Below are 15,964 nucleotides of genomic sequence, written 5' to 3' on the forward strand. Positions count from 1 at the left end.
ACAGGGGATCTCAGGTTGATTCCGTATTTCTGGATTTCCGGAAAGCTTTTGACACCGTTTCTCACAAGCGACTTCTAATCAAGCTGCGAGCCTATGGGGTATCGTCTCAGTTGTGCGACTGGATTCGTGATTTCGTGTCAGGAAGGTCGCAGTTCATAGTAATAGACGGCAAATCATCGAGTAAAACTGAAGTGATATCAGGTGTTCCCCAGGGAAGCGTCCTGGGACCTCTGCTGTTCCTGATCTATATAAATGACCTGGGTGACAATCTGAGCAGTTCTCTTAGGTTGTTCGCAGATAATGCTGTAATTTTCCGTCTAGTAAGGTCATCCGAAGACCAGTGTCAATTGCAAAGCGATTTAGAAAAGATTGGTGTATGGTGTGGCAGGTGGCAGTTGACGCTAAATAACAAAAAGTGTGAGGTGATCCACATGAGTTCCAAAAGAAATCCGTTGGAATTCGATTTCTTGAAAAATAGTACAATTCTCAAGGTTGTCAATTCAACTAAGTATCTGGGTGTTAAAATTACGAACAACTTCAGTTGGAAAGACCACATAGATAATATTGTGGGGAAGGCGAGCCAAAGGTTGCGTTTCATTGGTAGGACACTTAGAAGATGCAACAAGTCCACTAAAGAGACAGCTTACACTAAGACAGCTTACACTACACTCGTTCGTCCTCTGTTAGAATATTGCTGCACAGTGTGGGATCCTTACCAGGTGGGATTGACGGAGGACATCGAAAGGGTGCAAAAAAGGGCAGCTCGTTTTGTATTATCACGTAATAGGGGAGAGAGTGTGGCAGATATGATACGCGAGTTGGGATGGAAGTCATTAAAGCAAAGAAGTTTTTCGTCGCGGCGAGATCTATTTACGAAATTTCAGTCACCAACTTTCTCTTCCGAATGCGAAAATATTTTTTTGAGCCCAACCTACATAGGTAGGAACGATCATCAAAATAAAATAAGAGAAATCAGAGCTCGAACAGAAAGGTTTAGGTGTTCGTTTTTCCCGCTCGCTGTTCGGGAGTGGAATGGTAGAGAGATAGTATGATTGTGGTTCGATGAACCCTCTGCCAAGCACTTAAATGTGAATTGCAGAGTACTTATGTAGATGTAGATGTAATGATTTTATCCCGACGTTTTCTCGAAAAATCTACTGCGCGGACCGAACTGCCTGCGTACAAAATTTTTGGAAACAATTTCTTTTATTCCTCTACATCAATGTTATGCCCCTCAAAATTATCAACATTTGGTATCATACTCTTCTGCCAGCATTTTTCCAATCCCTGAAACTCTTCTGAGACTCTTATCTTTGGGACAGCTTTAAGCTCTCTCAGCTATGCGTTTTTATGCTTACCTGAGCTTCTAAAACGACGACTTTTTAAGGTTTTCTTTTTTATTGGGAACTTCTGAAACTCGCGCGGGGCAGTGTCTGGCGAATATGGAGACTGGGACATCTTTACAGTATTATTTTCTGCCAAAAATTCACGAACAAGTAACAAGTTCGGGCAGGGGTATTCTCGTGGTGCAAAAGCCATTAATTGCCTCGTCACAAATCTATGCATTTTTTTATCGTATCCGTTCACGCAAACGGCGCAGAACCTCTAACTAGTATTGCTTATTGATCGTTCGACCTTGTGGCGACAACTCAAGGTGAAATATGCCGTTAAAATTGAAGAATACCGTGAGGATAACCTTCACGTTTGACGGCACTTGAGCTTCTGTTCGGTCTTGCCAATCCAGAAGTGCTGTTACGGGGACGACTGAGCGCTGGTTGTCCACATTGTATCCGTAAACCCGTGTCTCATCACTTGTTACGACACGGCTCAATACGTTTGCTGGATTGTTGACTTCGTCTAGCGATCTGTGCAACTTGCATTCGCCGCTGTCTTCGTTCGTAATTCAACAATTTTCGTACAAATTTTGCTGTCACACGTTTCATATCCAAAACACGCGAAAAAAATGTATGCCAACACCATCAGTGATTTGTGTGGTTGTGATTCGGCGATCGTTTATAATCATTTCTTTCACATTTCCCACGATTTATTACTTGATGATGAGTTGGAGCGTCCAATGAGCTCTCCCTCTTTAACGTCTTCGTAGTATTTTTCAAAATGCTTGTACCACACACAAATCATTGTTTTACTCATAGTAGATTCACCGAAAGAAATAATTAACACTAAATGGGATTAATATAACAAGTGCAATTACAAAATTCCCGTTACTTTTTGAGCGTACCTAGTGCCGGGCAGTTAAAAATTGATGTAACGACTACAAACAATTACAAAGAATGCAAAAGGAAATTCAAACAATTTTATATACAAGGTGTCCCACTCAAACCTCCCTGATTTCAAAGACACAGAAAAAAAATCACAGTAGATACGACAATGAAAAATGCACCACATTGTAGAGCATCACGAAGAATTTATTTATTTATCGTCAATACACCTCTACATGTGAACCATTTGTAGCACAAAGAGCATCGAGTCTATATTCAATTTCTTGCCAAGTTCTTTGTAACATTCACTCTGTTATTCTTGCAATCGCATTAGTGATACGATGTCGCAACGTAGGAATATCGTCCTCTTTGGTCGCATACACGCGGTCGTTCACGAATCATGACATGAAGAAATCAAGCGGCGCAACGTCGGATGAACGTGGTGGCCAGGCAATGGGTCCTCCGCGTCCGATCCAACGATTGGGAAATTTCCTATCCAGGAACTTGCGAACAGCAGTTGACCAATGCGGCGGGGCTCCATCTTGTTGAAAAATGATGTTGGGTTGCAAGTCTTGTATCTGAGGATACACAAATTGCTCCAACATGACCAGATACACTGACCCATTCACTGTTTGTTCCGCATCGAAGAACGGTCCAACAATCCTGTCGTGCATTAGCCCGCACCAGACGTTTAGTTTAGGGCCATCACGAACATGTTCAATGACAACGTGCGGATTTTGTGAACTCCAAATCCGAACATCATGCCTATTAACCCTTCCTGATGGATGAAAGGTTGCCTCATCTGAGAATAAACATCTTTCCCGGGATCTGGCATCCATATCGACACGATGCAGCATATCCGCAGCAAATTGTTGTTGGCGTGGTTTGTCGTTCAGCGTCAGATGTTGCAGAATTTGCATTTTGTAAGCACATGTACTAAGACGCTGGTGAACTACACGATGCAGTGTTGATCGAGGTACATCAAGTTGCCTAGATGCTTGACGAATTGATTTACGTAGGCTTCTGAGAAACGTTTGTCTGATGTCCTCCACTGTCTCTTCTGAAACTCTGTAATGTGCACCGCCAGAATTTTTCAGAACACTTCCTGCTGCCAGGAACTTGCTATACCATTCCTTACTTATTTTCACATCAGGTGGATCACATTCATACACACAACGATAATTTCTTTGTATAGAAACCGGCGATTATGTTTCTGCAAACCACACTACTGCTTGTGCACACTGCTGTGGCGTCGCCATTTTCACTTCATGCGACCATGATGCACTCCGGCGACGATACTTGGCACTTGGCAGTTCTTGTTCATTTTCGCTAACATGAAACCCGTCTCTTCCATTGAACAAGAGCTCATAGCTCTTAAGGTACCCTTTTTAGAACCAAGTTCACTATCTCCTCTTGGCTTGGTCCACATTACCCCTCCAAAAATATGGATAGCCAAGAGCTTTCAGCACAAGACATTCGTTTCACATTATCGAAGCTGAAGTAGTGCTCATACGTACGTAAGACACGCATTTTAGAGCCCTTGTTTGCAACATTTTTTGGCTTCGAATGATAGTTTCTGTCGGATCCACGAACAGTGACAATTCATCCTGTAACAACCTGTACACAAAGAGTGTAATGTTCTCTACGCTTACAAACAGTCTTGGATGCTGATACACTGTGATAAGACACTGACACATACAGTTCAGTAGTGTCGAGATACGTCGATGTATTGTTCTCACTGCATCCTGCCACACTAAGGTTGATAAAGTCTGTAGATGCAGCTTCTCAAGGTGAACTCTGAACTGCTGACAGTTAAAAGGACACCCAGTCCACATAGAGTTGCGGGCAATGGTGTCACGTGAATTTAGCGTCCTGCGGTGGCGCCACAACGGGCGATTAAGAGCGAGGTCGCCTGGCGGCGCGCTGACGGGAGATTTGAAAGTGCCGCCTCCCTGTACGCGTGAGCGGCGCGAGGCGACCCAGATGCGGCCGACGAAGACGCCGTCGATACCGCAACATGGAAAATTAGTGAACATCACCAGAGGTAGTGCATATACAGGCACTTGGAGCTGAGTCATATAGTATTCAGAATAAAGTCATGGTAACTGACGCCTTTCAACAGCCGTTATTATTTGCTAATCCTGATGTACCAGCTAGTAAGGCCTGATATTATCATCTCACCACACGCATTGCAGAAATGTCCGCTGCGTAGTCAGTGATACAGTGGTGTGGCTTGTGTTGCAGCAGGCACTGACAACCAGGTCTCCCAGTCTGCCCGAGGAGCCAGTGGGCTCCATCCAGATGGCGCTGGCCTACGACCCATCAGCCGGAATCCTGACGGTGCGTCTTCTGGAGGTGAGTTCGCCAGCACGTGCAGCCGTTGTTAGAATTGCAAAAAAATATTCTCTAATCAATATCTGCTGTTATCTGTGTCGAATCTTAGCTTCCAGTCCATCGTGTAACTTTTGGGCCCAATTACTCCACAGTCGTCGTCGCCACATTTGTTTATTGTGCCCACCACGACTAGCTTTCTAGCCTGCGAGCAGTATCATAAACCTGCCTCACAGAACTGTTTGCTTAATAACAACATTGCCAGTGCCCACTACCCGATGTGTCCATCGGTTCCTTATCTTCTACCTTAGGGTCATAGCTGCGCAAAATTTTCAAGAATTCCCCAAATCCGTGCCTATACTTATTCGTCCCGCAGCAGTATGTATTCAAGTTGTCATATTTAAAACCTCACGCAGCGGAAATGTGTTGCAATTCTGCATCAACATCTATACTCTCAGCTCACGTCCAAATGTGTGGCAGAGGGTACATTGTAGCAGACCATACATTAACGTTTGTTACTATTCCCTGCATTGATAGTATTTGGAAATAATCACCATCTGTGTGAACTGTTAACTGCTTTCATTTTCGTGGCTCGTGCGGTAGTACGCCAAAGAATATATATGTTTTGTTCTAAAATTTGTTCTTGGTAAATTATAAGCAGTTTTCACGAGATATTACACGGTTTTTTTAAGTCCTGGTTCAATGTTTGCATCATTGTAGATACATTCTCCAAAAATTCAAATAAGCTTATCACCTTTCCCACTGCTCTTGTTGGATGCCCTCAATGTCGCTTGCTAGTTCAACCTGATAACTATCCCACATAAGAACGCATTGCCCCAACATAGGCCATTCGTTTGTAGCTTAAGTTTCCGAAAGAGATCTGGCATTACTCTACCTATGTCTTATTCTATGTCCTTGCTCCATATCATATAACTTTATTAAAAGCATTGATGCCTGGCTAAGAAACAATGAGACTGCAAAGAAGTACGGCTTCTCTAAGTGCATCCCTCAACTTTTCTGAAAAAGGGAAGAAAAACAAAACTCACCAGTCTCATTCATTCTGCTAGCAAACCGCCTTTGATTTTAACCGCAAAAATAGAAAGATTGTCTTGATGTGCATTTAAGATAACACACGGTGAAGAAATCTCTGCTCTGTAATTAAACGAATCGTAGGCGTGAACATCAGGCAAAACCGGTGAGAAATAAATATGATATTCTTCCTGCAGATTAAACTAGAAATTTTTCCAGTTTCTATAATGAACTTCAGAAGTAAAAAATAAATTACAGGTAGGCAATCCAAACTATGAGTAACCACTGTTGTGAATAAATTGAAATGGTTCTGTTAAATGTTACCCTTCAATTACAGCATAATCCTTGAGACCATAAAGCTTCAAATAGATAACAAATCTAAGTAATAACTGTGATGTCTGGTTATACGCATCTGAAATACGATTGCGTTGTTCTTTCTTTAGAGAACTACATTTATAGTGGACAACGTTACATGGCAGAAAGCAATGAAACGTCGTGGCAACAGAAGCTACACAGATCTTGTACAGAAGAGAAAGGATTTGCTCTCATGATCGATTCACTGTATTGCTCACAGAAAGTTTGCAATGCTTCAAACTGTCGAAACAGCCTCTTTCTCTGTCAGTCGACTCACACTGTGGATGACGGCGGTTCAGAGTGGTTTCGCCGATTTCCCGGTTCATCATTCCCCAACCCGAGCTTTCGTTCCGTCTCAACCTTCTTTCCTTCTTTCTGTAACATCTAGATATTCATTTCTTGCCACTTAATGTGGGCATCTTCTGTTCCATCAAAGATTATGACAGTATTAGTGTTTGTTTCTTGGTACTTTTTGTGTAATTTTCGAATTTAAAATTTATGTAACTTTTCATGGTCAGTTACAATGCACTACACAAGGTGTGGAGTACAATATTTCTAAAACTAAATCTGTCCAAACACAATATTTTTTAATAAGTCTAGTTGTAAAATACTAACTAAGTCTCTTGGATGTCATGTGTTTCTGGTCAAATGTTTGAGCGGAGCAAAAACAGAGCTCCCCGTAAATTACACAACGGATTTTTGTCCGAATTTCCATAGCCAAACGATGAGTGGGAAATGGACAATTGAGGTAGCAAACTGACCAGCAAAAAAAGGGTTTAAGTGCTTGAAAATAATCAGGGCAATTAAGAGTAGCCTAATTAGTGATTTGAGGCACAATTGAAATATTTCACGAGTAGCTGTTGCTTACTACGTAAATGATATCTCTTCAAGGTCCACCTACTTTGTACGTAAAAGGATGCAATGGAGTGATATTTAAGTGTCAAAAAGGCGTCCTTCGAATCGAGTCCTAAAGTTAAGGCATTTGGAGAACACAAGACTCTATGGAGACAAATGAGGTGTCATAAAGCACATCTTTTTAAGACCTAGCTGTTCCGCACACAGAAAGTTGCATTGTAGCGATATTTAGCTGTCAAAATGACTTCATTCAAACCAAGGACTGAATTCAGGACATTTCGAGAACAAAAGATGTTACGAAAGAAAACCAGGCGTCAAAAAGATCACGCTTTCTGGACATAACACAAAAAAAAACAATTTTTTTGTTTTTGAAAGAAATCAGTCAGACATTTTGTGAAACGATTTGTCTACAAGTAAGAAACAAAATAAATTAGACAAGCATTTGATGCGTCTTTCGAATGATGCTCGAAACCAACAGTTGACCACCTTTCGAATGATGCTCGAAGTATATACAGCAAATGAGGAGCCGATTGAGAATTTGAAGTTCAGTGTTTAACTTAAAATCAAAGAATTTTAAAGAGTACTTCGGGGTATTTGTCTGGTAGATTATGTAGGCCGTTCTTGTGCTGTTGTGCGGCCTTGACATAATATCATCTATGCCCGAAGGTGCGAAAAGGTTCCAACGATACCTCAGTCTCAAAAATTTAAAGAATCCTACAAATGTCAGGGGAATGTGCATTCTCAGCCGGATAACAAAACGGGACGTAGGATATCGTCGACGTACCGCTGTGCTGCAAGGGCGCCACGAAAGACAACCAGAGAGGTCCTGCTATGAAATGAAATGGCACCCCACACCATCACTCTTGGTTGGCGGGCGCCAGTGAGGCTGCTATCTCACCGCTGTCCGGGACGTCTACACACACGTCTTCGCTGGTCAGCAAGGCTCACTTCGAAGCGGGACTCATCACTGAAGACAATTTTACTCCAGTCCATGAGATTCCAGGCACGACGCCACTGAGAACATAGTGGTTGGTGTACAGACATCGAGTGTAGTCGGTGTATGAGCTCAGTTCCCTCTCTGTGAGTCGCCTGTTGATGGTCCTTGTCACTGAAGCACCGCTTACTTCCTGATGATGCATTCGGATATGGTTCACCCGTTCCTGCCAACATTATCGAATAGTGGAATTGCTCCTATTCAAATGTCGGTTACTCCAACTGGCTTCTTTGAACCCAACTACACGTCCTCTCTCAAAGTCTGACATCTGCGCATACTGTTCACGCTCATGTCTACGATGCATAGTTACTGTCCACTTGAGTACACGGTATAAAATTCGCAAAGACTTTATGCTCTGTCGCCTGTTTACTGTTGTTGCCAGCTGCGCGGTGAAATCACGTTGCAGCGTCACACATTCATCTGCCGGTTGTCAAAGTTTAAATTTTGCATTTTTTAATATACCTGTATGAAAATCACTTTGTGACCAATTTGTGTAACTCCTGCACGGTCGTTCATTTTTGTCTTTGAATGTATTTCATATTTTGTGAGTACTCCCTCTCAATTATTACTCTATCCACGATCCGAGCGAGGCGAAGCTTTGCCTCCGGGATCTTTTATGTAAGAGACATACTATGTACTTCTTGAGAGATTGTAACAAGTTAGTATCCCTTTCCTTTTCACAAAGGAAAGTTCAAGGCAATCGTAAAATGCGCTTTAGACAGGTACGTGCCGAGTAAAACTGTGAGGGACGGGAAAAACCCACCGTGGTTCAACAACAAAGTTAGGAAACTACTGCGAAAGCAAAGTGAGCTTCACTCCAAGTGTAAACGCAGCCAAAACCTCTCAGACAAAGAGAAGCTAAACGATGTCAAAGTTAGCGTAAGGAGGGCTATGCGTGAAGCCTTCAGTGAATTCGAAAGTAAAATTCAATGTACCGACTTGACAGAAAATCCTAGGAAGTTCTGGTCTTACGTTAAATCAGTAAGTGGCTCGAAACAGCATATCCAGACACTCCGGGATGATGATGGCATTGAAACAAAGGATGAAACGCGTAAAGATGAAATACTAAACACCTTTTTCCAAAGCTGTTTCACAGAGGAAGACCGCACTGCAGTTCCTTCTCTAAATCCTCGCACAAACGAAAAAATGGCTGACATCGAAATAAGTGTCCAAGGTATAGAGAAGCAACTGGAATCACTCAAGAGAGGAAAGTCCACTGGACCTGACGGGATACCAATTCGATTCTACACAGAATACGCGAAAGAACTTGCCCCCCCTTCTAACAGCCGTGTACCGCAAGTCTCTAGAGGAACGGAAGGTTCCAAATGATTGGAAAAGAGCACAGGTAGTCCCAGTCTTCAAGAAGGGTCGTCCAGCAGATGCGCAAAACTATAGACCTATATCTCTGACGTCGATCTGTTGTAGAACTTTAGAACATGTTTTTTGCTCGCGTATCATGTCGTTTTTTGAAACCCAGAATCTACTCTGTAGGAATCAACATGGATTCCGGAAACAGCGATCGTGTGAGACCCAACTCGCTTTATTTGTTCATGAGACCCAGGATATATTAGACACAGGCTCCCAGGTAGATGTTATTTTCCTTGACTTCCGGAAGGCGTTCGATACAGTTCCGCACTGTCGCCTGATAAACAAAGTAAGAGCCTACGGAATATCAGACCAGCTGTGTGGCTGGATTGAAGAGTTTTTAGCAAACAGAACACAGCATGTTGTTATCAATGGAGAGACGTCTACAGACGTTAAAGTAACCTCTGATGTGCCACAGGGGAGTGTTATGGGACCATTGCTTTTCACAATATCTATAAATGACCTAGTAGATAGTGTCGGAAGTTCCATGCGGCTTTTCGCGGATGATGCTGTAGTATACAGAGAAGTTGCAGCATTAGAAAATTGTAGCGAAATGCAGGAAGATCTGCAGCGGATAGGCACTTGGTGCAGGGAGTGGCAACTTACCCTTAACATAGACAAATGTAATGTATTGCGAATACATAGAAAGAAGGATCCTTTATTGTATGATTATATGATAGCGGAACAAACACTGGTAGCAGTTACTTCTGTAAAATATCTGGGAGAATGCGTGCGGAACGATTTGAAGTGGAATGATCATGTAAAATTAATTGTTGGTAAGTTGGGTACCAGGTTGAGATTCATTGGGAGAGTCCTTAGAAAATGTAGTCCATCAACAAAGGAGGTGGCTTACAAAACACTCGTTCGACCTATACTTGAGTATTGCTCATCAGTGTGGGATCCGTACCAGATCGGGTTGACGGAGAAGATAGTGAAGATCCAAAGAAGAGCGGCGCGTTTCGTCACAGGGTTATTTGGTAACCGTGATAGCGTTACGGAGATGTTTAGCAAACTCAAGTGGCAGACTGCAAGAGAGGCGCTCTGCATCGCGGTGTAGCTTGCTGTCCAGGTTTCGAGAGGGTGCGTTTTTGGATGAGGTATCGAATATATTGCTTCCCCCTACTCATACCTCACGAGGAGATCACGAATGTAAAATTAGAGAGTTCGAGCGCGCACGGAGGCTTTCAGACAGTCGTTCTTCCCGCGAACCATACGCGACTGGAACACAAAAGGGAGGTAATGACAGTGGCACGTAAAGTGCCCTCCGCCACACACCGTTGGGTGGCTTGCGGAGTATAAATGTAGATGTAGATGTAGAAAGGCGTACGGTTTCCTAGCCTCAGTCAGTCGCTTACTACGAGTCGGCGATGTCTGCAGGCGCCTCTCTGAGGTTCTGATGCTATTTCTTCACCCATTGCTTGCCTCCAAGAGAAAAGGGGTGCATTCTTCCGCCAGTTTCACAGTTTCGTAAGATTGTTTCCCTGCCTCCGCTGCCTTTGACGCTTTCACCGTTTTCTTGGCAGGGTACTCTTACATGGACCGGAAGCTCTGTATGTCACTTTTAAGCGCTGCACGCTGTCGACACACATGTCTGCTGTAACGTTAACGCACAACATTGGCGTGGCTCTGCGTAGGGACACTGTTGAACTCGGCTAATTGAGGAAATCTTCGGAAAAAAGGAAATTCCAAGAAGCCATCACTGAAATTCGGTAGTCAGGTATTTTCTATATTGAACGTAAACAACTACGGAAGAAGTACGTAAGAGGTGCAGAGGGACTGTACAGAAAATACTAGTCCTACGAGAATTATAGAGCTACCAGTGCTAACTGCGAAGAGGAGACACGATAAGATGCAGATTCTGTATTATTGATCGGAAATGGACCGCCACAGGCATCTACGACTGATGCCAAGAGAACTGTTACAAAAAAAAAGTAGGGAAGGGGGGGGGTATGGATTCCACTTTTCCCTGATGCAAGTACAGGCGTTCAATCTCGAGGGCATCACGAAACCAACTGAAGTGCGCTCGTCTCCCTTCGTGTATCGCCGCTCAGGAAGGTTTCTTACCTTTTTTAGTATAAATAACGTTAACATCAGATAGACTTTTCTGACATTGTGGTTGATAATGGAAGCAAGACTGAAGAAAAATCATGACACGTTCATAGCATTTGTCTGCGTGAAAAAATCGTTGGACAATGTCAAATGGTGCAAGAAGTTCGAAATACTTAGAAAAATAGGGGTAAACTATAGAGAAAGACGGGTAATATACAATATGTACAGGAACCAAGAGGGTACGAGTGGAAGACGAAGAACGAGATGCACGGATTAAAAAGGGTGTAAAACAGGAATGTAGTCTTTCCCCCCTACTGTTCAATCCATACGTCAAAGAAGTAATGACGGAAATAAAAGAAGGCTCACGGATGGGATTAAAATTCAAGATGAAAGGTGTCAATGCTAAGATTCGCTGATGATATTGCTATCCTTGTGGTGTCACCGCCAGACACCACACTTGCTAGGTGGTAGCCTTTAAATCGGCCGCGGTCCGTTAGTACACGTCGGACCCGCGTGTCGCAACTATCAGTGATTGCAGACCGAGCGCCGCCACACGGCAGGTCTAGAGAGACTCCCTAGCACTCGCCCCAGTTGTACAGCCGACTTTGCTAGCGATGGTTCACTGACTTCATACGCTCTCATTTGCCCCGAGACGACAGTTTAGCATAGCCTTCAGCTACGTCATTTGCTACGACCTAGCAAGGCGCCATATTCAATTACTATGTCTTCTGAACAGATAATATTGTGACTCATGTACCGTCAAGAGCGACGTTCATCATTAATGGATTAAAGTTAAGTATGAAACTAATTACGTCCGCTTTCTGAATTCTAATTCCTTGTCATGTTCCAGACCTCACGTCAGTATAGTGCTTCTCTCCTCACGCCAGCCTGCGTGAGCTAAAACGCGTGCATTTCGCCTTCCTCTAGTAACACGGTGTTGGCTCTTCTGCCAACCCAACAATCCTCAGTGAAAGTGAAGAAGTATTACAGGATGTGATGAATGGAATGAGCAGTCTAATGAGTACAGAATATGGATTGAGAGAAAAATCGAAGAAAAGCGAAAGTAATGAGAAGTAACAGAAAGTGAGAACGGCGAGAAACTTAACATCATAATTGGTGATCACGCAGTAGATAAAGTTAAGGAATTCTTCTGTCTAGCCCATGACGGACGGAGTAAGAACATAAAAGCAGATTATCACTGGCAAAAAGGGCATTCCTGGCCAGAGAAGTCTACTACTATCAATCATAGGTCTTAATTTGAAGAAGAAATTTCTGATAATGCACGTTTGAAGCACAGCATTGTATGGTAGTGAGACATGTACTGTGGAAAAACCGGAACAGAAGAGAATAGAAGCTTTTGAGATTCGATGCTACAGAAGGATGTTGAAAATTAGTTGGACTGATAAGTAATGAGGAGGTTCTCCGTAGAATCGGCGAGGAAAGGAATATATGTAAAACACAGACAAGAAGAAAGGAGAGGATGATAAGCCATCTGTTAAAACATGAGGGAATAACTTCTATGGTATAGAGAAGATAGAGATTGTGATACATCCGACAAGTCAACAAATGATTGGGGACTTAAGTTGCAAGTGCTGCTCTGAGCGAAAAGGTTAGCTCAAGAGAGGAACTTGTGGCAGGTCGCATCAAACCAGTCAGAGGACTTGTGACTTTAAAAAAATTAACAGTTGTCCCCTCTACTTTGTTTGAGTGGGGCAGGGCGGATAGTTATTACTTATCCTTTACCGTAATGCGAACCCCTGCTTAAATGCCTTTGCTCAGCGTTCCCAAGCCTACAAGACAACTGGTTTATGACTCAGAGTTACGAGTTCGTACGCTTGGAAGCTAGCCACCACGTGCTTACAGCAGGCCTGATGCGATACAGCAACCTCGACATAACCAACAGAGGCCCATAATTAAGGTAACAGGGGTAACAGCTGTTTTTTGTTAAGGTAACAGCTGGCTCTAGCGCCTTCAGGCAGATTATTCCCTGACCAACAAAAAGAGCATTTGCGTTTCTGCTGTTAGCTCATTGGTATAAGTTCGCCTCTCGGTTTCCCACACATTAATACTGGAGGATGTAGTCGTAGATCAATGCAACCGGAGCCAGTTGAGCCACTTTCTTTGTTAAAAAATTAAAAAAGTAGAGAGGGAGAGAGTAGAATTGGCTTGGTCAAAGGTTACGATGGGATTGTTGAAAGATGAATGCATTGGAAGGATTAGCTTGTGGGAGAAGCATGAAAGGAAGGAGAAGATACGAGAAAGTTGATGACATTAAAGGAGATGGAAGCTAAATGTAAATGAAGAGGGCGACAGAAGACAGAAGGGCATGAAAAGCACTGTGTGAAGACTTGCCTTCGAGCAGAACATGTAATAAAAAATAATATTTCATGTAATTCACCAAACATCGTAACAAATACAATAACACATACTAAAATTATTTTCTACTGTGGATCAAATGTTATTTCTGTTCAAAACTATATGCTATGAACATTGCTGTAACAAAATTCGAACAGCGTAAGACTGTCCATTGTAGCACAGCTTTTCTAACCAAACACTCAGACTGTTTTTTCGTCTAAGCGTCTGAACACCCAATCACTCGCTAAAATTCAGCAAAAGTCGATGGTATTCACGCTAATCGAATTTTTTATTTAAACAATATACACTAACTAACCAATTTAAATATGTTGAATAATTATTTGGCTTCGAGGATTTCTGTCAACTAGTCCTGTCAGTGACTGTTTGCTTAGTGGATTTTTTATTATTAAATAACATGTACGTGTGCATGCCTTGCCTTGTACGAAACCTGACACATTTGACCTATCCACTGTTTCTGGTTTTAAACGCTGGTCAGAGATTCACATACCTTCACTGTCCACCTTAACGAATACTGTCCATGATGACACGGATTACCTACAAAACAATGGACTGCAGACTGTAACTTATTAATTCCTTTTCCCCTGCTCTGCCCCCCCCCCCCCTCTCTCTCTCTCTCTCTCTCTCTCTCTCTCTCTCTCTCTGTGTGTGTGTGTGTGTGTGTGTGAGAGAGAGAGAGAGAGAGAGAGAGAGAGAGAGAGCGACCGTGCGTGCATGTCGCACACAAAGTTTGTTATGTGTCGACAGAAGTGCCGACACAGTGTTATTTAGAAGGGCCGAATAGGCACGCTATCAGCTCACCCAGAATATCGTGAAGTCTGAAACAGGATGCTCAATGAGTGCTAATAAGAAAAGTACGTTGCTTTGGGAATACTTAACTTTATTCTCTTGTGTGGTACATCTCTATGGTGAATACAAGTAAGACTCTCTCCAGATATGGTTAACTGCGCCTTGCTAGGTCGTAGCTATGGACTTAGCTGAAGGCTATTCTAACTGTCTCTCGGCAAATGAGAGGAAGGCTTCGTACGTCTAGTCGCTAGCAATGTCGTCCGTACAACTGGGGCGAGTGCTAGTCCGTCTTCCTAGACCTGCCATGTGGTGGCGCTAGGTCTGCTAGTACTGACAGTGGCGACACGCGGGTCCGACATGTACTAATGGACCGCGGCCGATTTAAGCTACCACCTAGCAAGTGTGGTGTCTGGCGGTGACAACACAAAGTTGAGTGAGATTGCGCGTCCGTGAGTGGATGTGTGTAGGTGTATATAAATGGTGAGTTTCTTAAATGTTAAAAGTCATATATTAAAAGCAAAACGACTCTTGTAACCTCGTAGAATCGGTTGTACTGTCGGTGGTCCAGTGTCAGGAAATAACTGATGAATACGCCGAATTACGACGTCGAAATATCGTTTTGGAAAGACGCGGACCACCGATTCTACGAGGTGATAGCGAATAGCCGGGAAATTTGAGGAATGAAGCTATCCCTGGTTACAAAAGTATATTGGACACACGATACTAGAAACGCATAAGTGCTTCCCTTCTGGATAGAACGAGTGAACCACAAATCGCGAAGACAACATTCACTACCTGTGTCTAACGCGCAGTAACTGGAGCGCTGCAGATTTTGTCTCCTGGGAAGTCTATCTGCTCTGTCACCCTCACGCTTTTGAGAACTCTTAAAAGTTCTGATAGCCACAGGCTAACAGACTTAGAACGCAGAAGTGACATTAAACTTCAAGATGGGAACTTTTCTTTACAGCTAAAATGTTCCGCATGAAAAGCTGTCAGCTCAAGAGTAATCCAAACAAAACTTGTAATGTAAGGTGCTTCTCTGAAGTGAGTTTACTTTCTATCTCCCTCGAGCCCACCACGCCGCACTCAGCTCGCTCGATTCACAAATGCTTCTCCGTCCTGCGGACGACATATAAATTAGCATTCGTCACGAAAAACGGCGGGCTATGCCGTTAACGGTATACGATGGTAGGTACTCCTTAATGGTAATTCCCGATACCAGGAAATTACAAAACAATTCTATCCGGTGAGGGAAGCATTTTACTTCGACAATACTTTCTGCATCATTTTATTATTATGCAGATGGTCAATAAAATGTAGCATCGTGAATGAAGCACAAAATATGTGCCAGATATGACTAATGATACAAATTGACTAGTAAAATTTACTTCTTAATTTCCTCACTTCGGTTTTAACCCTCGAGCGGTCGCGCCAGTTTTTGTAACATCAGTAGTCGTATTGTTTTTCTATCAACAGCCATCGCGTTCTTTAGAAAAATTACTGCTTTAATATGCTTGGTATTGAAAAAAATTAACTTCTTTCACATAAACATTTATTTTAATGTTTGGACTTCATTTCTTAATAGGTAGTCACGAAATCTAATAAA

General features: G+C 42.8%; 1 protein-coding gene across 1 annotated transcript in view; it reads left to right on the plus strand.

Moving 5' to 3' along the window:
• The window catches only part of LOC126188588 (synaptotagmin-5), a 207,431-nt gene that overhangs the window by 138,172 nt on the left and 53,295 nt on the right, over nucleotides 1–15,964 (plus strand). Inside the window, exon 5 of the mRNA XM_049930190.1 lies at nucleotides 4,464–4,574. Within this exon, the coding sequence (XP_049786147.1) occupies nucleotides 4,464–4,574 (111 nt within the window). The remainder of the gene's footprint in view (nucleotides 1–4,463; nucleotides 4,575–15,964) is intronic.

Source organism: Schistocerca cancellata, chromosome 5, assembly GCF_023864275.1.
Source record: "Schistocerca cancellata isolate TAMUIC-IGC-003103 chromosome 5, iqSchCanc2.1, whole genome shotgun sequence".
Classification (NCBI taxonomy): domain Eukaryota; kingdom Metazoa; phylum Arthropoda; class Insecta; order Orthoptera; family Acrididae; genus Schistocerca; species Schistocerca cancellata.